Genomic DNA, 27,993 nt, shown 5'->3' on the forward strand with positions numbered 1-27,993 from the left:
CATAAAACATGGAATTAGAAGTGAACAGTACCCATCCCTACCAGCAAGTGTTGTTGTACTGGAAACTAATTTACAAACACAACTTCATCACACACAATACTCCACTATGGAATTGTTCTTATATTAAAATGAGAAACAAATCCATCTTTGTACAGCAATGGTTTGAAAAAGGCATTTGGTCACTGATGCACTTATTGAGTTTTAAAAATATTTTAATATTTGAAGATTTAATTAAGTACGACCTGCAAATAAACAAAATATTACACAATTTAAAAAGGCTTTCATTCAAAATATTGTAGTTACTGCATCTTTTTTAATTCTTTACTAATTATTCTTATTTTCTCTGGAACAAAAAAAAACACATAACTTAAAAGTTTCCATTTTTTCTAAGGCAAAAAAGTTAATCTCAGAAAAAAAAGATGGGATTGACCATTTAAAATAATATTTTGGATGTTGTTTTGCAATTGACGACAACACTTGTTTGTTCTGTGATAGGGAAACAAAATAAACAGTTTATTTTAAGAATGTATGCAAAGTAAATCTCTGTGGGATGATGTACAATATTGGCTTTTGTCTGACACTCCAAACTTTGACTGATGTTGATGTTGTTTTGGGGATGTTGAAAAAGAAAAAAAACTACATAAAACATGTTTAAAACACAATACTGGATTTATTTGATGTATCCACAAATATAAGTTTGTAAAAAAAAACAACATCCTTTTACATTTATATTGCATAAAGGTCTGGGGACATACATATAAAACAATAGCAACACAATCATCATAATACAAAGTAATAAGGATAATGAATAAAATAGATTATAGAGACCCAACACATTTTAAAATTGTATAAAAGACAACTGTTCAGATGATGTGTAAAGTAAATAATAATATGCTTCCTGAAGTGGTCCAGAAGATGTTTCAGATGTGAACCAGTACATATGTATATCATATAAAGGTGATAATCTATGGGATTATTAACAATTACAAATACAAATATGTCACACTTCAATATTTCATATGAATCTGAAATTGCATGATGAATATATTTCAATATATATATATATATATATATGTGTGTGTGTGTGTGTGTCTTCTGTGTGTGTGTGCGTGTGTGTGGGTACATACACACAAAATGTTTTTTCCATGTAAAATAAGTCTTGTACTGTTTACTTTCACCTTTTTACTCAAATTGTTCTGTCCCTTTTTTAATAAAATTATACAATGTTGCATATTAAGGCATGTACTTGACTGAAAATAGCACTAATATAAAATATCTAATTTATAAATATAGAAGCATATTAAACAGATTGTTAGACAAACAACAATGTCACACATGTTATATGTGCTGATGTTGTTAGAAAGTCAAAATGAAAGTCTGGACAGTTTATTTCAAATCCTGCAGTTTCATTTGCTGCTGCTGTTCTCACCAGCACACTTGTGTTTCTTACACTGGTACTTAGAAGACAATCTTTCACCACACACACTGCAACTCAACACTTTCTCTCCTGGGTGTCTTCTCATGTGTCTTACAAGCTTTGATCGGTCACAAAAGCTTCTGTTGCAGATTGAACAGAATGTGATTTTTTACCAGTGTGTGTTCTAGTGTGTCTTACAAGGTTTGATCGTTGAAAAAAGCTTCTGTTGCAGATTAAACAGGAATGTGATTTTTCACCAGTGTGTGTTCCCTTGTGTCTTACAAGCTTTGATCGGTCACAAAAGCTTCTGTTGCAGATTGAACAGGAATGTGATTTTTCACCAGTGTGTGTTTTAATGTGTCTTTTCAAATGTTGACTTTGTGCAAAACCTTTACCACAGATTGAACAGGAGAAAGGTTTTTCACCAGTGTGTGTTCTCATGTGTTCTTTCAAACATTGACTTTGTGTAAAACCTTTACCACAGGTTGAACAGGAAAAAGGTTTTTCACCATTGTGTGTTCTCATGTGTATTTTCAAACCCTGACTTTTAACAAAACCTTTACCACATATTGAACAGGGAAACAGGTTTTCTCCAGTGTGTGTTCTCATGTGTCTTTTCAAACTCTGATTTTGTGCAAAACCTTTACCACAAATTGAACAAGAAAAAGGTTTTTCACCATTGTGTGTTCTCATGTGTACTTTCAAACTCTGACTTTCAACAAAACCTTTACCACAGATTGAACAGATAAAAGGTTTTTCACCAGCGTGTGTTCTCATGTGTCTTTTCAAATGTTGACTTTCTCTAAAACCTTTCCCGCAGATTGAACAGGAAAAAGGTTTTTCACCGGTGTGTGTTCTCATGTGTACCTTCAAATTCTGACGTTGTGTAAAACCTTTACTACAGAGTGAACAAGAAAAAGGTTTTTCTCCAGTGTGTGTTCTCATGTGTCTTTTCAGATAACTATGGTATTTAAAGGTTTTGTGAGAGTGAGAAGATGTGAAGTGAGTGTTGTCAGTGTGACATGTCTTATCATCTTTAGAGTCTTCATCATCAGTGTCAGGAGAGTGTGACGTTGTGTCCTCACTATCTGATAGTGGAGCTAAGAGCTTGTCTGCTTGTGATCCTCCACAGTGGTCTCCATCAGCTTCTGTTGTCATGTGTTGTGTTGAGCTGCTGCTTGGAGGCTCCCCCCCTCCCCTCTCCTCACTTTCACCTTTCACCTCATCATCTTCACTCTTCACAGGGACACCAGTCACTGGGAACTCCTCCAACCATTTAGGCTGACTGATGCCCTCTTCCTCCTCTTCCTCTTTAATGTGCGGCGCCTCTTGGTCCTCCTCTTCCTGTTTAAAGTAGGGGGTCAGTGGGTCCTCCTCTTCCTTTTTGATGTGTAAGATCAGTGGGTCCTCCACTTGCCCTTTAATGTGAAGGGTCAGTTTAACATTATGGGTCTGTGGCGCCTCATGTTCCTCTTTAATGTGGGGGGGCTGTGGCTCCTCTCCTCCCTCTTTGATGTGTTGGGAATGTGGTACCTTTTCTTCATCGTGTATGTGGGGGGACTGTGGTTCCTCCTCCTGCTCACGAGGACGATGTGCTTCATTGAGGTCTGCGGGACAGGAGAAAACAAACATTCTTTAGAAAAGTCTAGCTTTGCTCAGTCACACGAGATATTGTCCTGCACCAACATATGATCTCACAATGTCATCAGTTTCCCCTCACAGCAGTCAGGGTACTTCCAGCTGACACATGAAGAAGACCTTCAGGGGAATGTCTTCCCAGGCCAACATCCAATCCACCTTATTCATATAAAAACAGTCTAAAAGTCATTCCTGCAATCCTTAATGGTAGACACCATACGTGAAAGTGTGCTGTTCTCCCTCTGAATAAGTCATACACACACAGGAAATAATGTACCACATGCCAGCCTCCACGCAGTAGTACTAGTGATGAGCTCCCCCTGCTGGTGAACAATAATTACTGTCAATTTCACATTCATCTTTAGAGACATGTCTGTTATAAAAGAAGCATGAGCACAGTCAACATGTTGGCCAAGAAAGATGACATCTGTTTTGCTTTCATTTAGATAGTGTCACCACAGTTAAACTGGGAAGAAGTAATCAGATTACCGACTACACCTTCAAAAGATAACTTGTTTACCTTATTAATATTAGTAATAATGGATTAAAAATAATTTAGTGCATTTCTAGACACTCAAATTGCGTTAGAGTGAGAACTGAAAAGGCATCATTCATGCAGTCCACACATTCAATCAAAATCAGAATCAGACAGACCGTATTTCCTTGAATTGCCGCCGGGTATATAGCATGTGCCTGCCTAGAATTACTGCCGGGTCAAACTCGTTTCGCAAACTAATTAGCGCATGCTTAGCATTACCGCCGGCTCAGGATTAATGCCGGGTCAAACTCGTTTCGCCAAATAATTAGCATATAGCTACAATTCCCGCCGGGTCAAACTCGTCACGTCACGAGTGACACTTCACCTGTCATCATTTTCGAAATGGAGGAGGCTGATTTCAATAATTTGAAATCGCATAAAGGGAAGAAGATTAAGAGCTATTCAGTAGGATTTAAGGTCCAAGCTATTGAATATGCTAAAAAGAACAGTAAGCAGCTATGTTTTATTAATATACCGTAGCTGCGTGTGTCAATTATGAGTCATTAAATGACTCCCGCCTCCTGGTGGTAGAGGGCGCTAGTGATCCTTCTTGTGACTACTCGGCTGCAGAAGAAGTGACAACAAACAGCAAGAGTGAGCAGCGTGTGTTTATTTTTTCCTCTTGCTTGCACTTTTAACATGGAGGATTACATATATCTAAAAGAAAACATTTTTCTAAACTGGACTTTCAATCGAAGCAGGAGGTAATAAAGGGAGATCTCCATCGAGACAGAGAGACTTTTAAAACTGAAGAAAGATAAGGAAGACTTCTATAAACAAGTTATCGATGCTTTTGATCAGAAGGAGCTGCGCATGGACTTTATTTATAAGTAAAGGTAAGACCATAGTAAAGTTTTTTTTCTTAAATGTGCTTTTCATGATGGTATATATGGTTTAATAATAATAATAATTAATGATAATAATAGCAATAATAATAATAAGTAGATGAGGCAATTGTTCAAGGAATTGCGTGTGAATGCTCCAATGTTGGAATTGAACTGAAATGCTGACAGAATGTAGTGTGAATGTAAGAATAGTTTGAATGTTGGAATGGTTTAAATGTTGAAGAGTTTGAATTTCAAGGAAAACCGGAATTTGGTTTGGAACTTGGGAAAGTGTGAGTTTGAATGTCCAGGATGAGTGGAATGTGTTGATGTTGGAATGGTTTGAATAGGTTGAAAAATGTGGGGATGGTGCAACTTGGACACATGTCACTCCGGTGGGTGTACGCATGTGTGGAAGGTACGTATCCATCCATCCATCCATTTTCTACCGCTTATTCCCTTTCGGGGTCACGGGGGGCGCTGGCGCCTATCCCAGCTACAATCGGGCGGAAGGCAGGGTACACCCTGGACAAGTCGCCACCTCATCGCAGGGCCAACACAGATAGACAGACAACATTCACACTCACATTCACACATTAGGGCCAATTTAATGTTGCCAATCAACCTATCCCCAGAAAACTCCCCCACAAGCATGTTTGTGTGATTGACAGAAATATTTCAAGTCAATGTCCAGAGGTATTAAAACATTAGTCAATCAATCAGACAAACGGTCAATGAACTTTGCAGTCATGGATACACTGTGTGTTTATTTTCTCCGGCTGCGGCTCTCAAACTGCATACAAAAGGCCTTCTTTTGTTCGTTTGGTCCCAAAGCGTAAAAAAGCGCTGCCTCAATTCTGCAAAAATAAAGCCGGTCTGGGGGCCCAAACGTCTCCACTCCAACACGCATGAGCAGCTAACTTGGCTAACATTAGCAGGTCTGGTGATGCACCGCACGTGACCTACGGTGGCCTAGGATGGACAAACCAGACAATTCTCACAAGACCACAACTCTTCTTCTCTCAACTTCCCAAAGTAATAATCTAGTCTAGGGGATTGAACTCACAACCTTTGTATTTAACACTTCCGGTTCCGGGTCAACGTGAATGACTGCTCGCTGACTGCCCGCTGACTGCTCTTGTTGCAAAAAAGCTAAGTATCGTTCTATCTGTGTGATTTTAACTTTTTTGCAGCTTTATTTACAACTTCACGAACATATTTAATAGTTCAATTTAACTTGCAAATCACCCGATCTCTGTCTCACCACTCCGCCCTCAGCTAGCTAGCTGCTAAGCTAACGAGGCTAGCGGAGAAAGGCAGCGCGGGTCTGAAGGAAGATTCTCCCCCGCCACCGTGACCTTCACTTCCCGAAGACAGCTGGCACTCCACTCGGCGACGGAAAGTTTCTGTGAGTATGGCTTCCTGCGCTTCGTGCACTTTACTCATGGATAGGTTGGCTTTGCTAGAGAGCCGTGTCCGCCAGTTAGAGCAGTGTAATTTCGTAACTTTAGATGTAGCGGACACATCTGCTAGCGTTAGCTGTAGCGAGCTAACTAGCCCAGCTTGTAGCAGCCCTAAGCGGCCTACAAGCTACGGTGTACCGGTTGAGACGCATAATAGATTTAGCCCTTTAGCTAGTCCTACACCCCAGTCTACCGGGCACCACACTTTAGTCATAGGGGACTCCATCACCCGAAACATAAAGCTTAGCAAACCAGCCACAATTAAGTGTATTCCCGGGGGCAGAGCACCTGACATTGAAGCTAATCTTAGGGAGCTAACTCGCAACAGGTCTAGTAAACACGTACGGCAGGCTAACCGCACCACTAGTTATGCGAACATAGATATACACGTTGGCTCCAATGACGTTAGGATGAGACAATCAGATATTACAAAGAGAAACATAGCCAGGGCTTGTAATCTCGCCAGAAAGATGTCCAGGCATCGAGTAATTGTCTCTGGCCCCCTGCCTGGGAGAGGCAATGATGAGAGATATAGCAGATTAGTCTCTCTTAACAGGTGGCTGGATAGCTTCTGCAGACAACAGGGATTTACGTTTATTGATAATTGGCCCTCTTTCTGGGGCAAACCTGGCTTGCTGAGGAGAGACGGCCTTCACCCTAACCAGGAAGGCGCTATCCTCTTGTCTCGGAACATAGACTTCGCATTGAGCCACATTTGACTAACTGCACTAGAGCAAGCCCGGTCACAGGCAATTACAGAGCCTGCTAGCCTGGGTATGGAGTCAGTTAAGTTAGAACTAGCCAGCGCCAGGCTGGATGATCCCTGTACACATAGCAATTTTCGTAGAATAACACACAACTCACAAAATGTTTTTTCTGCTGTGTCTATGACTACGTCAGAGTTAGACATGCGTTCTACTGAGGTGGCAAATTATGATGCGTTCAGTTTATCGCAGCACCAAGTAGACAATCTGAAAATTCCCGTCATATCAATTCCTAGATATGATCGTAATTATTTTAAGTACACTGCGCATAATAAACGCAACATTATTAATATTGCTACTACGGGTAATTTTATCAACAACTCCTTAAAACAGCCCACTACCTATAATATGGGCTTTCTAAACATCAGATCTTTGTCTCCCAAAACGTTATTAGTTAATGAGGTCATTAGAGACAACAACCTTAACGTCATCGGTCTTAGCGAAACCTGGCTTAAACCAGACAAATTTTTTGCGATAAATGAGGCATCCCCTCCTAACTATACGAATGCGCATATTGCCCGTCCCCTTAAAAGGGGAGGGGGGGGCGGGGGGGTCGCACTAATATACAACGAAAACTTTAACTTTAGTCCTAACTTAAATAATAAATATAAATCTTTTGAGGTGCTTTCTATGAAGTCTGCCACACCTCTGCCTCTGTGTCTGGCCGTTATCTACCGCCCCCCAGGGCCATATTCGGACTTTATTAGTGAATTCTCAGAGTTTGTTGCTGATCTAGTGACGCACGCCGATAATATAATTATAATGGGGGACTTTAATATCCATATGAATACCCCATCGGACCCACCGTGCGTGGCGCTCCAGACTATAATTGATAGCTGTGGTCTTACACAAATAATAAATGAACCGACGCATCGCAGCGGTAATACGATAGACCTAGTGCTTGTCAGAGGTATCACCGTTTCCAAAGTTATGATACTCCCGTATACTAAAGTAATGTCCGATCATTACCTTATAAAATTCGAAGTTCAGACTCATGTTCGGCAAGCTAATAATAATAAAAACTGCTATAGCAGCCGCAACATTAATGCTGCCACAATGACGACTCTTGCTGACCTACTGCCCTCGGTAATGGCACCGTTCCCAAAGTATGTGGGCTCTATTGATAACCTCACTAACAACTTTAACGACGCCCTGCGCGAAATCATTGATAGTATAGCACCGCTGAAGTTAAAAAAGGCTCCAAAAAGGCGTACGCCATGGTTTACTGAAGAAACTAGAGCTCAGAAATTATTATGTAGAAAGCTGGAACGCAAATGGCGCACGACTAAACTTGAGGTGCACCATCAAGCCTGGAGTGATAGTTTAATAACTTATAAACGCATGCTTACCTTAGCTAAAACTAATTATTACTCAAATCTCATCCGCATTAATAAAAACGATCCAAAATTTTTGTTTAGTACAGTAGCATCGCTAACCCAACAAGGGACTCCTTCCAGTAGCTCCACCCATTCGGCAGATGACTTTATGAAGTTCTTTAAAAAGAAAATTGAACTTATTAGAAAGGAGATTAAAGACAATGCGTCCCAGCTACAACTGGGTTATAGTAACACAGATACGACTGTATATACGGCGGATACAGCAAATATCCAAAATAGTTTCTCTCGTTTTGATGAAATAACATTAGAAGAATTGTTACAACGTGTAAATGGAATAAAACAAACAACATGTTTACTTGACCCACTTCCTGGGAAACTGATCAAGGAGCTCTTTGTATTATTAGGTCCATCAGTGCTAAATATTATAAACTTATCACTTTCCTCGGGCACTGTTCCCCTAGCATTCAAAAAAGCGGTTATTCATCCTCTCCTTAAAAGACCTAACCTCGATTCTGACCTCATGGTAAACTACCGACCGGTGTCTCACCTTCCCTTTATTTTGAAAATCCTCGAAAAAATTGTTGCAGAGCAGCTAAATGAACACTTAGCGTTTAACAATCTATGTGAAACCTTTCAATCCGGTTTCAGGGCAAATCACTCGACTGAGACAGCCCTCGCAAAATTGACTAATGATCTATTGCTAACGATGGACTCTGATGCGTCATCTATGTTGCTGGTCCTCGATCTTAGCGCTGCTTTCGATACCGTCGATCATAATATTTTATTAGAGCGTATCAAAACATGAATTGGTATGTCAGACTCAGCCCTGTCTTGGTTTAACTCTTATCTTACTGATAGGATGCAGTGCGTCTCCCATAACAGTGTGACCTCGGACTATGTTAAGGTAACGTGTGGAGTTCCCCAGGGTTCGGTCCTTGGCCCTGTACTCTTCAGCATCTACATGCTGCCGCTAGGTGACGTCATACGCAAATACGGTATTAGCTTCCACTGCTATGCTGATGACACCCAACTCTACATGCCCCTAAAGCTGACCAACACGCCGGACTGTAGTCAGTTGGAAGCGTGTCTTAATGAAATTAAACAATGGATGTCCGCTAACTTTTTGCAACTTAACGCCAAAAAAACGGAAATGCTGATTATCGGTCCTGCTAGACACCGACCTCCATTTAATAATACAACTTTAACATTTGACAACCAAATAATAAAACAAGGTGACTCTGTAAAAAATCTGGGTATTATTTTCGACCAAACTCTCTCCTTTGAGTCACACATTAAAAGCGTTAAGAAAACGGCCTTCTTTCATCTACGTAATATCGCTAAAATTCGCTCCATTCTGTCCACTAAAGACGCTGAGATCATTATCCATGCGTTTGTTACGTCTCGTCTCGATTACTGTAACGTATTATTTTGGGGTCTCCCCATGTCTAGCATTTAAAGATTACAGTTGGTACAAAATGCGGCTGCTAGACTTTTGACAAGAACAAGAAAGTTTGATCACATTACGCCTGTACTGTATATACCTTTATATACATATATACATACATATATACCTATACTGTATATACCTTTATATACATATATACATACTTATATATACCTATACTGGCTCACCTGCACTGGCTTCCTGTGCACTTAAGATGTGACTTTAAGGTTTTATTAATTACGTATAAAATACTACACGGTCTAGCTCCAGCCTATCTTGCCGATTGTATTGTACCATATGTCCCGGCAAGAAATCTGCGTTCAAAAGACTCCGGCTTATTAGTGATTCCTAGAGCCCAAAAAAAGTCTGCGGGCTATAGAGCGTTTTCCGTTTGGGCTCCAGTACTCTGGAATGCCCTCCCGGTAACAGTTTGGGATGCTACCTCAGTAGAAGCATTTAAGTCTCACCTTAAAACTCATCTGTATACTCTGGCCTTTAAATAGACCTCCTTTTTAGACCAGTTGATCTGCCGCTTCTTTTCTTTCTCCTATGTCCCCCCCTCCCTTGTGGAGGGGGTCCGGTCCGATGACCATGGATGAAGTACTGGCTGTCCAGAGTCGAGACCCAGGATGGACCGCTCGTCGGGACCCAGGATGGACCGCTCGCCTGTATCGATTGGGGACATCTATACGCTGCTGACCCGCCTCCGCTTGAGATGGTCTCCTGTGGACGGTACTCTCGCTGCTGTCTTGGATCCGCTTTGAACTGAACTCTCGCGGCTGTGTTGGATCCGCTTTGAACTGAACTCTCGCGGCTGTGTTGGAGCCACTATGGATTGAACTTTCACAGTATAATGTTGGACCCGCTCGACATCCATTGCTTTCGGTCCCCTAGAGGGGGGGGTAGCCCACATCTGAGGTCCTCTCCAAGGTTTCTCATAGTCAGCATTGTCACTGGCGTCCCACTGGATGTGAATTCCCCCTGCCCACTGGGTGTGAGTTTTCCTTGCCCTTTTGTGGGTTCTTCCGAGGATGTTGTAGTCGTAATGATTTGTGCAGTCCTTTGAGACATTTGTGATTTGGGGCTATATAAATAAACATTGATTGATTGATAGTCAATAATCACTGAACTCAAAAAAGATAAGGCATATTATTTTAACAATGACTTTGTTCCAAGATGGCGCCCCGCGTGGCTGACGTCTTTGCGTCGTCCTCCCGACAAAAATTACGTTTTTTTATTTAATATACAAACCCCGTTTCCATATGAGTTAGGAAATTGTGTGAGATGTAAATATAAACAGAATACAATGATTTGCAAATCCTTTTCAACCCATATTCAGTTGAATATGCTACAAAGACAAGATATTTCAATCAATCAATCAATCAATGTTTACTTATATAGACCTAAATCACTAGTGTCTCAAAGGGCTGCACAAACCACCACGACATCCTCGGTAGGCCCACATAAGGGCAAGGAAAACTCACATCCAGTGGGACATTGGTGACAATAATGACCCAGTGGGACGTCGGTGACAATAATGACTATGAGAACCTTAGAGAGGAGGAAAGCAATGGATGTCGAGCGGGTCTAACATGATACTGTGAAAGTTCAATCCACAATGGATCCAACACAGTCGCGAGAGTCCAGTCCAAAGCGGATCCAACACAGCAGCGAGAGTCCCGTTCACAGCGGAGCCAGCAGGAAACCATCCCAAACGGAGGCGGATCAGCAGCGCAGAGATGTCCCCAGCCGATACACAGGCAAGCAGTACATGGCCACCGGATCGGACCGGACCCCCTCCACAAGGGAGAGTGGGAAATAGAAGAAAAAGAAAAACGGCAGATCAACTGGTCTAAAAAGGGAGTCTATTTAAAGGCTAGAGTATACAAATGAGTTTTAAGGTGAGACTTAAATGCTTCTACTGAGGTGGTATCTCGAACTGTTAGCGGGAGGGCATTCCAGAGTACTGGAGCCCGAACGGAAAATGCTCTATAGCCCGCAGACTTTTTTGGGGCTTTGGGAATCACTAATAAGCCGGAGTCCTTTGAACGCAGATTTCTTGCCGGGACATATGGTACAATACAATCGGCAAGATAGGATGGAGCTAGACCGTGTAGTATTTTATACGTAAGTAGTAAAACCTTAAAGTCACATCTTAAGTGCACAGGAAACCAATGCAGGTGAGCCAGTACAGGTATATATATATGTATATATGTATATAAAGGTATATACAGTATAGGTATATATGTATGTATATATGTATATAAAGGTATATACAGTATAGGTATATATGTATGTATATATGTATATAAAGGTATATACAGTACAGGCGTACTGTGATCAAACTTTCTTGTTCTTGTCAAAAGTCTAGCAGCCGCATTTTGTACCAACTGTAATCTTTTAATGCTAGACATGGGGAGACCCGAAAATAATACGTTACAGTAGTCGAGGCGAGACGTAACAAACGCATGGATAATGATCTCAGCATCTTTAGTGGACAGAATGGAGCGAATTTTAGCGATATTACGGAGATGAAAGAAGGCCGTTTTAGTAACGCTTTTAATGTGTGCCTCAAAGGAGAGAGTTGGGTCGAAGATAATACCCAGATTCTTTACCGTGTCGCCTTGTTTAATTGTTTGGTTGTCAAATGTTAGAGTTGTATTTTTAAATAGAGTTCGGTGTCTAGCAGGACCGATAATCAGCATTTCCGTTTTTTTGGCGTTGAGTTGCAAAAAGTTAGCGGACATCCATTGTTTAATTTCATTAAGACAAGCCTCCAGCTGACTACAATCCGGCGTGTTGGTCAGCTTTAGGGGCATGTAGAGTTGGGTGTCATCAGCATAACAGTGAAAGCTAACACCGTATTTGCGTATGATGTCACCTAGCGGCAGCATGTAGATGCTGAAGAGTGCAGGGCCAAGGACCGAACCCTGGGGAACTCCACACGTTACCTTAACGTAGTCCGAGGTCACATTGTTATGGGAGACACACTGCATCCTATCAGTAAGATAAGAGTTAAACCAAGACAGGGCTAAGTCTGACATACCAATTCGTGTTTTGATACGTTCTAATAAAATATTATGATCGACGGTATCAAAAGCAGCGCTAAGATCGGCTTTTCAACTTTGCGCCAATAACAATCCGGATGGTTATTTTCCTCTTTTTTCCGGAGGACACCACATCCACAGTTTCCAAATATAATTTGAAATGTGGACTCGTCAGACCACAGTACACTTTTCCACTTTGCATCAGTCCATCTCAAATGAGCTCGGGCCCAGCGACGCTGGCGGCATTCCTTGGTGTTGTTGATAAATGGGTTTTGCTTTGCAAAGTAGAGTCAGTGGCCTAGTGGTTAGAGTGTCCGCCCTGAGATCGTTAGGTTGTGAGTTCAAACCCCGGCCGAGTCGTACCAAAGACTATAAAAAAAATGGGACCCATTGCCTCCCTGCTTGGCGCTCAGCATCAAGGGTCGGAATTGGGGGTTAAATCAACATAAATGATTCCCGGGCGCAGCACCGCTGCTGCCCACTGATCCCATCACTTCCTAGGGGGTGATCAAGGGGGTGGGTCAAATGCAGAGGACAAATTTCACCACATTTAGTGTGTGTCTGACAATCAATGGTACTCTAACTTTTTAACTTAACTTTAACTTGCACTTACAGATGTAACAACCGACTGTAGTTACTGACAGTGGTTTTATGAAGTGTTCCTGAGCCCATGTGGCGATATCCTTTACACAGTGATGTCGGTTTTTGATGCAGTACCGCCTGAGGGATCAAAGGTCCATAATATCATCGCTTACGCGATTCTCTGAACCTTTTGATGATTTTACGGACCGTAGATGGTAAAGTCCCTAAATTTCTTGCAATAGCTCATTGAGAAATGTTGTTCTAAAACTGTTCGACAATTTGCTTACAAATTGGTGACCCTCGCCCCATCCTTGTTTGTGAATTACCTAACATTTCATGGAAGCTGCTTTTATACCAAATCATGGCACCTACCTGTTCCCAATTAGCCTGCACACCTGTGGGATGTTCCAAATAAGTTTTTGATGAGCATTCCTCCACTTAATCAGTATTTATTTCCACCTTTCCCAACTTATTTGTCACGTGTTGCTGGCATCTAATTCTAAAGTTACCAACAGTAACAATGCCTCCTAGGAAGGCACAGGTTGACGAGCTGGAAGAAATAAAACTCTCGCTTAACTTTATGTCTGAAGAGTTGTCCAGAGTGGCAAACCAACAAACTGCACTTACTCAACTAGTGGAGGAAGTTAGAGAGCTAAAAAAAATAATTGTAGAAAAAGACAAATCAATTAAAATATTGGAAAGACGTGTTGATGAACTTGAACAATACACAAGAATGGATGATGTGATTGTCAGTGGCTTGAACACCAAACACCGCTCATATGCTCGAGCAACTGCAGGTGAACAGAATGGTGGGGATGAGTCCACGACGGAGCTAGAAAACCTGGAGCAACAGGTCCTGCAGTTTTTTCAGTCTAAGAACATTGAGATAGACAGTAATGCTATCCCTGCCTGTCATACCCTCCCTCGAAGGGATAACTTGGCAAAACAAGCAATTATTATAAGGTTTACGAACAGGAAAGTAAAAACTGATCTTTTGAGACAGTCTAAAAAGTTAAGAGGTACGGCAGTGTACATTAATGAGCACTTAACAAAAAAAAAACTCGGACATAGCAAGACAGGCTAGGGCCCTAAAGAAACAAGGGAAAATTCAGTCCACGTGGACACGGAATTGCAAAGTCTGGATAAAACTACAGGGCACGCCTGAAGAAGCAAAGGTTCTAGTAATCAGAGAAATGGGGGAGCTTGAAAAGTACAAATGATGAAACCAGAAATCATGTTGCCAACTTGGTAATTGAATGTTAATATAACAGCAAATGAATGAGTGAAATATGAACTTTGCACTATGTTTGAAAACGATATAGACCCTGAAAAAACTGTCTTCAATGGCATAGCAATGAATTGCAAATATTATACAGATGAACAATATAATGACAGTATACAATTAAGTAACCAATTAACAATTATACATATTAATAGTAGAAGTCTGTCTGCAAACTTTCACCATATAAAGGAATATTTAAGTCAATTTGTAAAACCTTTTAGCATTATATAGCAATATCAGAAACTTGGATAACTCAAGAAATAAGTGTAGATTTTGGTCTGAATGGATATGAATTTGTGCATTTGGATAGAATAGATAAAAAGGGAGGAGGAGTAGCACTCTATATTGATAAAAATCTAAACTTTATTAAAGTTGAAAATATGACATCTATCATTGAACAAGTAATGGAATGTATAACGGTAGAGATTATAAGAGAAGGAAGAAAAATTATCCTAGTTAGTTTTATATATAGAACTCCGGGATCCGAAATAGAAACCTTCACCAAAGCTATGGAAGGATTATTTTATAAATTGAATAACAAAGAAATATTTATTAGTGGAGACTTTAACATTGACTTAATACATACAAGTAGCAATAGAGAAACAGCTGAATTTATAGACACAATACACAGTATGAGTTTGATATCTTTGATAAATAAAGCAACAAGAATCACATCACATAGTGCCACCCTAATTGACAATATATTTACCAATATATTGGATGACAACCTAATATGTGGAATCTTGATAAATGATATAAGTGATCATCTCCCAGTCTTTGTGGTCTACAACTGTGCCAGTAAAATTAAAATCAGGAATGAATGTGAAACTGTCTATAAAAGAATCATAACAGAGAAAACGCTCAACAAATTCAGGAATGAACTACAAAAGCAAAATTGGAATACTACTTATGATAAAAAAGAAGTTAATACAGCTTATGAAGAATTCTTAAACACATTTAAAATACTATATGATGGAAATTGTCCAGTAGTAAATTATAAAAGGAAGTCAAAGTACGGCCAGTTGAAACCGTGGATGACTACCTTAATGAAAACCTTAAATATGTGTTATTTGCGGATGACACCAATGTACTCTGTTCTGATGTGGACTTGCAGCAGCTCCTGAGGACCGTCACCATGGAGATGTGTAAACTAAAAAAAAGGTTTGATGCCAATAAATTATCATTAAACCTAAATAAAACTAACTTTATGTTATTTGGAAATAAGAGAAATGATATAGATGTAAAATTATATATAGACAATGTTAGTATAGAAAGAGTAAACAAAATCAAATTTTTGGGTGTGATCTTGGACCACAGGATCTGCTGGAAGTCACACATTACATACATCAAAGGGAAGTTGGCCAGAAGTATTGCTGTCCTGGGTAAAACAAGGCACATTCTTCATCAAAAAACATTACACACTCTTTATTGTACACTTGTTTTACCATATTTGAGTTACTGTCTAGAAGTTTGGGGAAATACATACAGGACGGACATCCAACCACTATTCATAATGCAAAAAAGGGCCATCAGACTGATACATAACACAGGACCCCGAGAACACACTAATGGATTATTTATAAAAACATTTGATTTAAAACTACCAGATCTCATCCAACTCAAGACTGCCCAAATGATTTATAAAGCAAGTAAAGATTCACTTCCAACAGGGTTACAGAGAAGATTTTTACAAAGAGAAGGGAATTATAATTTAAGAGGAGAACTACTTTTTAAGATCCAATATTGTAGAACAACGCAGAAACGAATGAGTATAACAATAGCAGGGGTTAAAATATGGAACTGTTTAAAGGATGAAATAAAACACAGCACCAACGTAAACCAGTTTAAAAAGCTTTTTAAATCATTTATCATTAGTAAATATAAGAAAGAAGAGCAAACATTGTTTTAGAAAGACAATAATATATGATATGTATATAAATACAATTTATGATTTCATAATTATACATATAGGTTATATTAAAATGTGTATATTACCACTTTACATGGAATTTAAATAGATTGTGTATATATAATATATATATATATATATATATATATATATATGTATATATATAAGTGTACAAATGTATATGTTTGATTTAAATGTTAAACTGTGTATATGAGACGTGTGCTACATATATGTTGCTTATATATTGTTTAAAAAAAAAAGTAATATAAGTGAAGCATGTTTTAGATTTTATATATTTTGAACCTTGTTCTTGTTGTGATGGGGTAGGTTTATATAAGCGTTGCTTCAACCTACACCCTTTCGGCTCAATCATTGCTCATATGAGTGTTTTGTTTTTTTTTTCTTTTTTTGTTGTTGTTCTTTGTTTTATGTGAAGACTGCCGAAATAAATAAATAAAAATAAAAAAAATTAAATAAAAAAAGTTAATGATTATTTGAGAAAAAAAAAATAGTCAGTTTGAACATCAAATATGTTGTCTTTTTAGCATATTCAACTGAATATGGGTTGAAAATGATTTGCAAATCATTGTATTCCGTTTATATTTACATCTAACACAATTTCCCAACTCATATGGAAACGGGGTTTGTAATTTGCATCCTAAATGTAAAGTTTTTGCATGCAACAGTGAGATATAACAGAGATGCACTTCTGGACATCGGAAAAGCTCACCACGAGCTCACTTCTAGTCTGACGGACTTCAACTTTCTGCTACGACGAGAGCCAGCTAACCACAAAACAACCACAACAAGACAGCGGGGCTACATGCTAGGCTAAATGCTAGAGCTACACAACCACCACTACCTAGCCTGCTGCTAGCTGACGTGCGCTCACTCGACAACAAGCTGGATGAGCTGAGAACCAGGACTACATCCCAAAGTGAACTGAGAGAAGGCTGTGCTCTTATTTACGCGGAAACCTGGCTTTCGGACAGCATCCCAGACTCTGCTATCCAGCTACCAACGCACTCAGTTTACCGTGGAGACCGGACAAAGGCTTCAAGAAAGGCGGAGGCGGGGTCTGTGTTTACGTGAGTAACAGCTGGTGCTCGGACGTACAGGTGGTTGAAAGACACTGCTCGGACAACATTGAGTTGTTGATGGTGAAATGCAGACCTTTTTACCTGCCAAGGGAGTTCAGTGCAGTGTTTATACTGTCTGTTTACATCCCGCCACGGGCGGACTCCACTACAGCGCTAAAGCTGCTGCATGACGTCATCAGTAAACAAGAGACCGCACACCCTGATGGTGCGTTCACGATAGCTGGGGATTTTAACAACCGCAACCTAAAGAGTGTCCTCCCTAAATACCATTAATATGAGGACTCTCATACAAGGGGAAAAAAACTCTCTGGACCAAGTATACTGCAATGGGAGTGGAGTCTACAAATGGTAAATTGGTAAATGGGTTGTACTTGTATAGCGCTTTTCTACCCCTTTTTAAGGAGCCCAAAGCGCTTTGACAGTATTTCCACATTCGCCCAATCACACACACATTCACACACTGATGGTGGGAGCTGCCATGCAAGGCGTTCACAAGGACCCATCAGGAGCAAGGACACAAAGGACGTGACTAGGATGATGGATGGCGGGGATTGAACCAGTAACCCTCAGATTACTGGCAAAGCCACTCTACCAACTTCGCCACGCCGTACCCAGACCACACTTTGGACTATCTGATCACATTTCAGCTTTTCTATGTGCAGCGTACAGACAGCGCCTCAAGCAAGCCCCCCCAGTGAAAAAAACTGTTCAAGTTTGGAATGAAGACACTGAACTAGTGCTTCAGGACTGCTTTGGGAGTACAGACTGGGACATGTTCAAAACTGCTGCTCAGAGGGAGGATGGTACTGTGGACGGAGGAATATGCTTCCAGTGTAACTGGCTACATCAGCACATGCGTGGAAAACATTGTTCCCACGAAGCAATACAAGATATACCCAAACTAAAAAACCCTGGATTAACTGTGATGTTCGGTCTAAGCTACATTACCGCTCCACTGCATTTGTCTCAGGCAACGCTGAGGACTAGAATGAGGCCAGATATGACCTGTGTAAATCCATCAGCGAAGCCAAGAGACAATACAGACTAAAGCTAGAGGGATTCTACTCCACCACAGATTCCCGGCGGATGTGGCAAGGCCTGCAACACATCACAGACTACAAGCAGGGGAGCAGGGGGGTCACAAACTGCCAACGCTCACTGCCAGATGAGCTGAATGAGTTTTACTCCCGCTTCGAGGTCCTCAACACCAACCAACAGAGAGGGGTTCTGAGCGCACGCAGTACCCACCGCTCACTGTGACAACAACAGAAGTACGTACAGTTTTGAGGAGTACAAACCCACGGAAGACAGACGGCCCAGACAATATCCCTAGCCAGGCCCTCAGAGTCTTTCCATCAGAGCTGGCTAATGTACTTGCTGACATATACAACTTGTCACTAGCACAAGCTGTTGTGCCCACCTGCTTCAAGACCACCGCCATCAGGCCCCTGTGCCAGGCTAATATTCATTGACTACAGCGCTGCTTTTAACACGGTCATCCAACAAAAACTCAGTGCTAAACTTCTCACTGTTGGTCTGACACCAGCTCTCTGTGACTGGGTCCTGACATTTCTCACAAACCGTCCCCAGTCAGTCAGAATCGGCAACCAGACATCAGACACAAAGGTTCTAAGCACAGGGACGCCCCAAAGCTGCGTGCTGAGCCCCCTAGTGTACACCCTCTTCACACACGACTGTGTGGCCTTCCAGAACAACACCACTATCATCAAGTTTGCAGATGATACTACGGTCGTCGGACTGATCACCAGGGGAGCTGAGGCAGCGTACAGGAGGGAGTTAGCGGAATTGGTGGATTGGTGTCAGGATAATAATCCCTCCTTGAACACAGACAAGACCAAGGAGATGATTACTGACCCACGGAGAAGGAGTGCACAGTACCCACCTCTGTACATAGGAGGGACAGAGTTGGAAAGGGTGAGAACCTTTAAATTCCTCGGGACTTACCTCAGCGAGGACCTCACCTGGGGACACAACACCCAACAAACATTAAAGAAAGCCCAGCAGCGACTGTACTTCCTAAGAAGGCTGAGAAAATTTGGAATGCCACCCAAAATTCTCAGCAACTTCTATAGAAGTACGTTTGAGAGTGTCCTTACCAGCTCAATCCCGGTCTGGTATGGAAACTGCACTGCTAAGGACAGGAAGGCACTCCAGCGAGTGATTAAAACTGCTCAGTACATATCAGGAGCAGCCTTCCCCTCACTACAGGACATGTAGTCTACCAGGGCCACCAGGAGAGCACACAACATCATCAAGGACAGTACACAGTCTTTTCAGCCTCCTACCATCAGGCAGACCATACAGGAGCCTGAAATCCAGGACTACCAGATTGACAAACAGTTTCTACCCACAGGCTATCAGGCTTGTGAATGCTAGCTACCCCCCCCCCCCCCACCTCTGTTTTACTTTTATCTTTTGAACAACAGACAGTTACCATGACCACCCCCGAACTGTGAACCATCACTGTAGACACTTTTCACCTCTGTTCACTAAAGACACTTTAACTGCTGCTGTGACCCAAGGTCACCTCCATATTTATACTGTTGACTGTCAATCAGAATGTGCAATAATGTTATGTTACTTACTGTGCCTTGTATATAACATTTTTATTTTGACTTTTTTTATTTTTAGCTCAGTACCGTGTGACTTGTTGAAGGGTGGACTAGCAAAGTAAGATTTTCATTGTGCGGCAAACTGTCTGTTTAACTGTGCATAAGACAATAAAAAAATCTTGAATTTTGAATCTCTGCGCTTGCTAGGCTTGACTATCGGCTGTCCTTTTTCTTGGATGTTTCTTAAAGTGATAGTACTGCAAACACAGTCCCTTTTTTCAGAAACAGAGGGGGGAGATTGATCATGGGGGAAAAGGGAAAAGGTACTTGCTGACTTGCGTTGACAATTACAGTGGTTGGCCGGAAGAAACTCCAACCTCAAAGGAGGATGCAAAATCAGTAATTAAATAGCCTGTGAATGACCTAATACCCCGACATTGTTTCCCCAAAAAGATTAGGTCAGACAAAGGTACCCATATTAAAAATGCTCACTTAGTCTTGGTCGAAAAGGTCCTATAGAACACAGATTCAGCTCGGTTTACCATCCTCAGTCCCAAGGTAAGGTTGAGAGAATGAACCAAAGCATCAAAACAAATTGGCTAAAATCTGTGCACAGACTAAATTGAATTAGATTGACATGTTGCCATTAGCGTTAATGATCATTCGAATGTCCGTGAATAAAACTGTTTTTTTCGCCCTTTGAATTTTTCACCCTATGAACTGCATACAGATCAGCCCTTCCCAGGACCAGCAGCTCCCTTGGAAGGAGGAATCAGCGTGAGACCCATCCATCGTCTTCCGTTTATCCGAGGTCGGGTCGCGGGGGCAGCAGCCTAAGCAGGGAAGTCCAGACTTCCCTCTCCCCAGCCACTTCGTCCAACTCTTCCCGGGGGATCCCGAGGCGTTCCCAAGCTAGACGGGAGACAGTCTTCCCAACGTGTCCTGGGTCTTCCCTGTGGCCTCCTACCGGTTGGACGTGCCCTAAACACCTCCCTAGGGAGGCATTCGGGTGGCATCCTGACCAGATGCCTGAAACACCTCTCCTCTCTGAGCTGCCACCTTACCGTGGTAGAGGAGTTTAAGTGTCCCAATGATCCTTGGAGCTATATTGTCCAGGGGCTTTCATGCCGCCTGGTAAGGTTTCCCAAGACAAACAGGTCCTGGGTGAGGGATCAGACAAAGAGCAGCTTGAAGACTTCTATGGATACACAACAAAATGGACTCAGATTTCCTCCTCGCCCGGACGCAGGTCACCGGGGCCCCCCTCTAGAGCCAGGCCTGGAGTTGGGGCACAATGCCGAGCACAGCCCGAAGAGGCAACGTGGGTCATCCCTCCAATGGGCTCACCACTCATAGGAGGGGCCATAGAGGTTGGGTGCATTGTGAGCTGGGCGAAAGCCAAAGTCAGGGCACTTGGCGGTCCGATCCTCGGCTACATAAGCTAGCTCAGCGTGAGACCAAAATAGTATTTTTACAAAATGCAGAATTTGTGTGTCAGTTCTTCTGTACAGATTTGAGGATGACACACCGCCACTCCAAATTCCCTTCCGCCCGTTGAGTGGGTCAGGGTCAAGGTCATCAAGCGCAAGTGGACGGAGCTCAGGTGGACTGGTCCCTTCAAGGTCGTGGAACGGACGGCCCCACGCCCTTCGACTAGCTGGTAAAGGGGACACCTGGTACCACCTCCCCCTCTGCACTCCGGCTGAGGAACCTGCCAAAGAAGGGGCCCGGAAGACGACGCTGAGAGAGATCTCCCTCCGTTGAGCTGCCGTCTACCGTCGTGTGGATCTTCCAGACTTGCTCAACTGCTATATTGTATATCATTGCTTGAGACCAGTCCATATGCTAATTGTTTCTTATTTTCTCTTGCTTGTTCTCCGCATAGCTTTTTGCATCTTTGAAACAAGTGAAAAATTTGATGTTGATCGCCGTTTCGTTACCTAAATTACCTTGATTTGTATAGACCAAAGGCTGGATGTTAGACCCAGCAGTATTCCCTGAGGGACTGGTGTTTGGGCATGTTCTACTGTCCTTGTCCCTCCTTCTTGACGACAGTGACTGACAAATGTCTTGGAACATATGGCGGACTTGAAATAGACTGGGTTAAGGGAGACAGCAAGACTTACTTTTTTTACCTGTGCAGTGTGATTAATTGCGGGGGACGTAATAGCAATTACCGTGGTTGTGACCTCTATCTTTGTTATACTAACTACATCACCACCGAAGATCTGGTAACTTTGACCATAAGAGCGGGCGCAGGCAACCTGTGGCTCAGGTGGATGACTAGCCTGGACAAGAGCTAAGATCTAGGTGACTGTATTGCTTGTTCTGCTGGACTTCCCTTTCCCCACATTTATCCCGCCCCTTTTAAGTTGGCTGTAACAAATGGCTCAAACTGTCTTATTTCCTTGTTTTCTGAACCCACGCCGCCAGGTTGTGATTTGTTGGCTAGTGTGTACCCCTCTGTTGACAATTCCACCCGACTTCTTCCTTTTGTAGCCCAAAAGCTGAATTACACGTTTTTAATTCACAGGACCGTCTGCGTCCCCCAACAAATTGAGTGACATTGACTTTTCCTGGTGCACAAGTCTGTTAGATGGCTCAAAAACAGGGCCTTGGGCACGGGCTGACTTAATTTGGTATTGTGGGGAGCACAAATTGTGGTGTAAATCCTGTGAAGGTGCCAAGAACCTTCCTATAATTAGTGCTATTTTTCCTGTGACTGCTACTAAAAATGTAGAACTTATTAACTATGTTTTTTATAATCTGTTGAGACAGACCAACCTGACTCGGGACGCTGTTGAGGGACTTGCTGAACAACTTGCCCCGATGACTCAGTCCAGGGGGCCTTAGAAGGCCTCCGAGCCCTGTCTAAAGAACTTACTGAAGTTTCTGAACCCTTTAAAGATTGGCTCCACAACACCTTTGGCAGGTAGTCTGACCTAATTAAGTCTGCCCTGGTCTCCGTTGGAGATTTCTTGGCTGTTATAGACTCATGCGGATGCTCTATCACCCCTTGTGCCAGGTCTCTATGCACCCGCATCATTGTTAGAGCTGTCGAAGCTCAACCCCACCCTGTTTCTGAGATTGATATGTCACTGAAGGGATCAAGCACAGTATTGACTTTCGAGGACTGTTAATTTCCTTCCCTGACCATGACGACATTGACGTGGACTCCCTCCATCTATCTCCCATGATTGTTTATTGCTAGCTTGCTCAAAAAGCAAAACAGCACCTACTTTAATGTAGAGCGTGCTTTAGAAGTGTTGCACTAGTGATACAGATCTTTTGGAGAAGATCTGAAGGGGGATTGTGGAGAATATATATTTATATATGCAAGAGTTACTCCTTTATATTCATAGTCATATTTGAAAACAGCTGGTGTTTTTCTATTTGTTCTCTTTCAGTTTGTCCGCAAGTAAACTGTGTGTGTTAACCTTGAAGCTTTGGAATGTGGGGAGTTGGAGTACTCCCTAAATATCTTATCTTTAGTCGAACAATGAACCTGTATGTCTCATCTGGGGAAGGTGGGGGCTGTTTGCGGGTTCAAGAAGTAGTCTCTTCCCGTTTGAATGTTAGAACAACTTAGGAAGCCGGTATGAATAATATTCCAATTCTGTTTTGATGATCCTTCTTACTCAGCATATATGTCATCAAAAGAACATGGGATTGACCAGTAACTTAAATTCCCTTGGAGGAACATCTGGTCTGACGCAACAGTACCTACTGTACTGTATACTTGTTGAAATACCCTTTTTAGAGCAAATATCTACCCAAATGGCCACTTTGTTGCTGCCAAAAATGTATTTTAAGTAATATTTTGATATTGACAGATCTCTTCTCTGTATATTTTACCAGAATACTCTTATGGGCATTACATATATATAAATCCAGTACCTACTGTACTGTTTACTTGTAGAAATACCCTTTACAAAGCTAAAACATACCAAAACAACCACTTTGCTGCTGCCAAAAATTGATTTCAAGTAATATTTTGATATTGACAAATCTCATCTCTGCTTATTTTACTAGAATACCCTTATGGGCATTACATATATCAAAATCAAGTACCTACTCTACTGTTTACATGTTGAAATACCCTTTTTAGAGCAAATATCTACCCACTTTGTTGCTGACAAAAATTGATTTCAAGTAATAATTTGATATTGACACATCTTATCTCTGTATATTCTACTGGAATACCCTTATGGGCATTACACATATATAAATCTAGTACCTACTGTACTGTTTACTTGTTGAAATACCCTTTTCAGAGCTAAACGCTAAACAAATTGCCACTTTGCTGCTACCAAAAATTGATTCCAGATAATATTAATAATAATAACAAAATTGTCAGAATAATTGTATAAAAGTTATCACACAATTTGTGTTACATTGAGTTCAGGTCCCCTGCGAGAAGACAAAAGCTGTTTTTCATCTTATCAAGCAAAAGACATGTAAAACTCTACTGTGTGCGATTGGATGGGACATGGGGGTGTCGGTTTCTTTGATCTATAGACAGCAAAAGGAAGACCTTGTTTATCCAAGATCGACAAAGTGGAGGGAGCAGACCTGACGCAGTTCCACCTTTTCTTTGAACTGTTTACGACCGAGGGGAAAAGCTGTTTACGACCTCCCTCCCTTTAAAAACAGCTGCAGCTATGTAATCAGAAAAGGCCCAAATAAAAGAGGACGCGTGGAACTCCCTCGTCAGAGCGTGGTGGGAAACTGTACGAAGTTGCAGCCCAGACGTTTCTCCTCATGAGCTAAATTGAATCCTGTCTGTGTTTGATTTCTTTGCTTCTTGTCTTGTCTAATAGATGTCATCGGTGTTTGAACCTGACAAAAATGTCAAAACATTTCTCTAAAACACAATATTATACATTCTGAAAATGTAAACGATAGCAAAAATATACCTACACATTTCAGAAAATTTCACTCGCAAACCCATCCATCCATCCATTTACTACCGCTTATTCCCTTTGTGGTCACGGGGCGCGCTGGTGCCTATCTCAGCTACAATCGGGCGGAGAGCGGGGTACACCCTGGACACGTCGCCATCTCATCGCAGTCACTACCAAACACTTTGTTTAAAAGAGTTTTACTGCTTTTTTAGCCCTTTGAGACACTTGTGATTTAGGGCTATATAAATAAAAATTGATTGATTAATTGATACTGTACCAAAATTCTAAATAACTAAAGAAAACTGTAACTGAATGTCTTAGTGTGATGTCATTCTGTGACAGACAAATGGTACACAGTTTCCACATGGTGAGGACATTGATGGTCAGACTCACTGTCCTACGGATTACCTCAACTTCTGCCTAGACGTGATCTGCCCTGCTAAGATTGTTCAGTGCTACCCTAATGACAAACTCTGGGTAACACAGGAGGTTCAAGCTGTGCTCAACAAGAAGAAAAGCTGCCTTCAAGAGTGGAGACAGGGAGGCAATGAGAGCAGCACAGCGGGAGAAGAAAGGACGCGTGAGGAAGGCTAAGGAAGGCTAAGGACAGCTACAGGAAGAAGCTGGAGCAGAACACATGATGGAGGTCTGGGAAGGTGTGAAAACCATCACAGGCCACAAGACAAAGACCAGAGCAGTAGGGGGGACAATAGAGAGGGCCAATGAGATGAATAACTTCTTCAACCAGTTCAACCAGCACGTGTCCCCCCACCCCCCACTCCTCATTGCATCCACCCCCTCTTCTTTGCCCCGCAAGCCATGGCTGCACCCCCCTCCTCCTCCTCCACCAGACATTAGTCATCTCTGTGGACCAGGTCAGAGGTCAACTGAGGAAGCTGCATCCTAGAAACTATCTGGTGCGCACCAGAATCTATCCGGTGTGCACTGCGTATTATTGAAAGGCCTACTGAAATGAGATTTTCTTATCTAAACGGAGATAGCAGGTCCATTCTAGTCATACTTGATCATATTGCTATATTTTTGCTGAAAGGATTTAGTAGAGAACATCGACGATAAAGTTTGCAACTTTTGGTCGGTAATAGAAAAGCCTTGCCTTTACCGAAAGTAGCATATGATGTGCGCGTGACGTCACTGGTTGTAGGGCTTCTTACATTGTTTATAATCATAGCAAACAGCAGCAAGAGATATTCAAACCGAGAAAGCGACGATTTCCCCATTAATTTGAGCGAGGATGAAAGATTCGTGGATGAGGAAAGCGACAGTGAAGCTCTAGAAGAAAAAAAAAAGACGAGGGCAGTGGTAGCGATTCAGATGTTATTAGACACATTTACTAGGATAATTCTGGAAAATCCTTTATCTGCTTATTGTGTTAGTAGTGTTTTAGTGAGATTATATAGTCGTACCTGAAAGTCGGAGGGGTGTGGTGACCGCCAGTGTCTCTGAGGGAAGCCATGGAGGAGTCAAGAAAGTCACAGCTGCCTCTTTGACAGCTGCAGGAAGAACCACACAAGCTCCGCTCATGTTTACGATAAGAGCCGACTTATTACCACAATTTTCTCACCGAAACTTGCCGGTTGATATGTGGTAGAGAAACATGTTTGCTTGACCCCTCTGTTCCATATTAAAGCTTCACAACAAACAAAGAAACACCGGCTGTGTTTGTGTTGCTAAAGGCAGCTGCAATCCACCGCATTTCACCAACAGCATTCTTCTTTATAGTCTCCATTATTCATTGAACAAATTGCAAAGGATTCAGCAACACAGATGTCCAGAATACTGTGTAATTATGCGATTAAATTGGACGACATTTAGCTGTGAGTGGTGCTGGAATAAAATGTCCGCTACCACCAATAACGTCACAAGCACGCGTCAACATAAGCGTCATCATTCTGCAACGTTTTCAACAGGACACTTCGCGGGAAATTTAAAATTGCAATTTAGTCATTGATGTATAAACTATCAGACTGCGTGGTCGGTTCTAGTGGCTTTCAGTAGGCCTTTAAGTACAGTCTTTTATTTTCCTACATGCAAACAGTGTTATTGTTCAAACTGTGTGTGATGCAACAGTATTTAAAATGATTTAATATACTTGTTAAATAATGTGTCTTCCTTGTTTTTAATGAATAATTAAGGCCTACTATGCTACTGTATTTTAATGCTGTTCATGATGGTGCTACTTGGAAATCCAAGTATTTTCTGAGGTGGTACTTGGTGAAAAAAGTTTGACAACTACTGAAGTAGTGAAGTTGTAAACTACACTGGCAGACACCATTTTGTTATACCCAAACAGCGTCTGCTCATACATCGCGCTTCCAACGAGATCCCGTTCTTTCCCCCCGAGTTAGAAAGTTCCAGAACTGTTCACGTTATACCATCTCATCTAATTGTGGAACATGTGAATGTTTGAAGTGGAACTAAATGTGATCTCTGAAAGGGGTACACATTATTTCCAAAGCAGGGCCCCCATCCACATATACAATACTACTACATATCTGATGAAAAATAACATTATTTTTGTTTTTTTTAATTGTAAGTGTGCCAAATCACCTCTATTTGAACATTATCTAATGGAAATGACTGCTGTCTGATAATCACATCAATAACACAAAAACAATCATGTGTCTGAGTACACCTATTGATAAATTATTAATCAAACACGTCATGTTTAAAGTTAGTAAAGATGTGAGAGTAAGAAGTAAACAAACCTGTTCTGTGTAAAACAACTTGAGGTTTCTTGAAAACAGCCTCCAGTAGTTGACGTAGTCTCATGTTGTCATCTTTTGTCCGAGAAAGTTCCTCCTCGTACTCTGCTATGGTTCTTTCACACATTTTCACACAATCACAACACTTTACACTCACACTTGATCTTAACTAAGCGATGTGTTGATCAAATCCGCGTCTCTTTGTTAGCGGCTAACAAGCTAAGCTAACTAGCATGCTAGGCTAACTAGCGCGCTCAAACAAGGAGCAATCTAAGCGGGCCTAATAATGTCCAAAGTTGAGTGAGACGAGTGGAGTTGATGCTGACACGGAGGATGAATAAAGTGTAGTTAGTAGATGTGCCGAGGCTTAGAAGCGTGTGTGGAGTAAAGGAGGACTTTGCTGCGAAGAACATATCCTCCACGCATGCGTCACTTAGGGGCGGGGCCA

General features: G+C 41.7%; 1 protein-coding gene across 6 annotated transcripts; it reads right to left on the bottom strand.

Moving 5' to 3' along the window:
- Nucleotides 1-1,370: 1,370 nt before the first annotated feature.
- LOC133547254 (zinc finger protein 239-like) lies at nucleotides 1,371-27,993 on the bottom strand. Of its 6 annotated transcripts, none has more exons than XM_061893020.1 (4): nucleotides 27,549-27,993; nucleotides 26,247-26,333; nucleotides 2,951-3,024; nucleotides 1,371-2,835 (listed from the first exon to the last, which is right to left on the bottom strand). In XM_061893020.1, the coding sequence occupies exon 4, from the start codon at nucleotides 2,573-2,575 to the stop codon at nucleotides 1,529-1,531; it is 1,047 nt and encodes a 348-aa protein (XP_061749004.1). In that variant the 5' UTR covers nucleotides 2,576-2,835; nucleotides 2,951-3,024; nucleotides 26,247-26,333; nucleotides 27,549-27,993; the 3' UTR covers nucleotides 1,371-1,528. The 6 variants fall into 5 exon arrangements, with proteins under 6 accessions (XP_061749004.1, XP_061749006.1, XP_061749002.1 ...); XM_061893018.1 differs by adding an exon at nucleotides 3,116-3,214 and having other exon boundaries at nucleotides 1,371-3,024; XM_061893021.1 differs by lacking the exon at nucleotides 26,247-26,333.

This window comes from Nerophis ophidion, unplaced genomic scaffold (genome assembly GCF_033978795.1).
Source record: "Nerophis ophidion isolate RoL-2023_Sa unplaced genomic scaffold, RoL_Noph_v1.0 HiC_scaffold_83, whole genome shotgun sequence".
In the NCBI taxonomy this organism is placed as follows: domain Eukaryota; kingdom Metazoa; phylum Chordata; class Actinopteri; order Syngnathiformes; family Syngnathidae; genus Nerophis; species Nerophis ophidion.

Bases quoted from the DNA above. Each gene is read 5' to 3' on its own strand.
- LOC133547254 (XM_061893016.1), bottom strand. From the start codon at position 27,672: ATGTGTGAAAGAACCATAGCAGAGTACGAGGAGGAACTTTCTCGGACA. The intron at 26,334-27,548 runs GTTTGTTTACTT...TTCTTCCTGCAG, and splicing joins AGTTGTTTTACACAGAACAG to CTGTCAAAGAGGCAGCTGTG. The intron at 3,025-26,246 runs GTACGACTATAT...CCTGTCCCGCAG, and splicing joins CACACCCCTCCGACTTTCAG to ACCTCAATGAAGCACATCGT.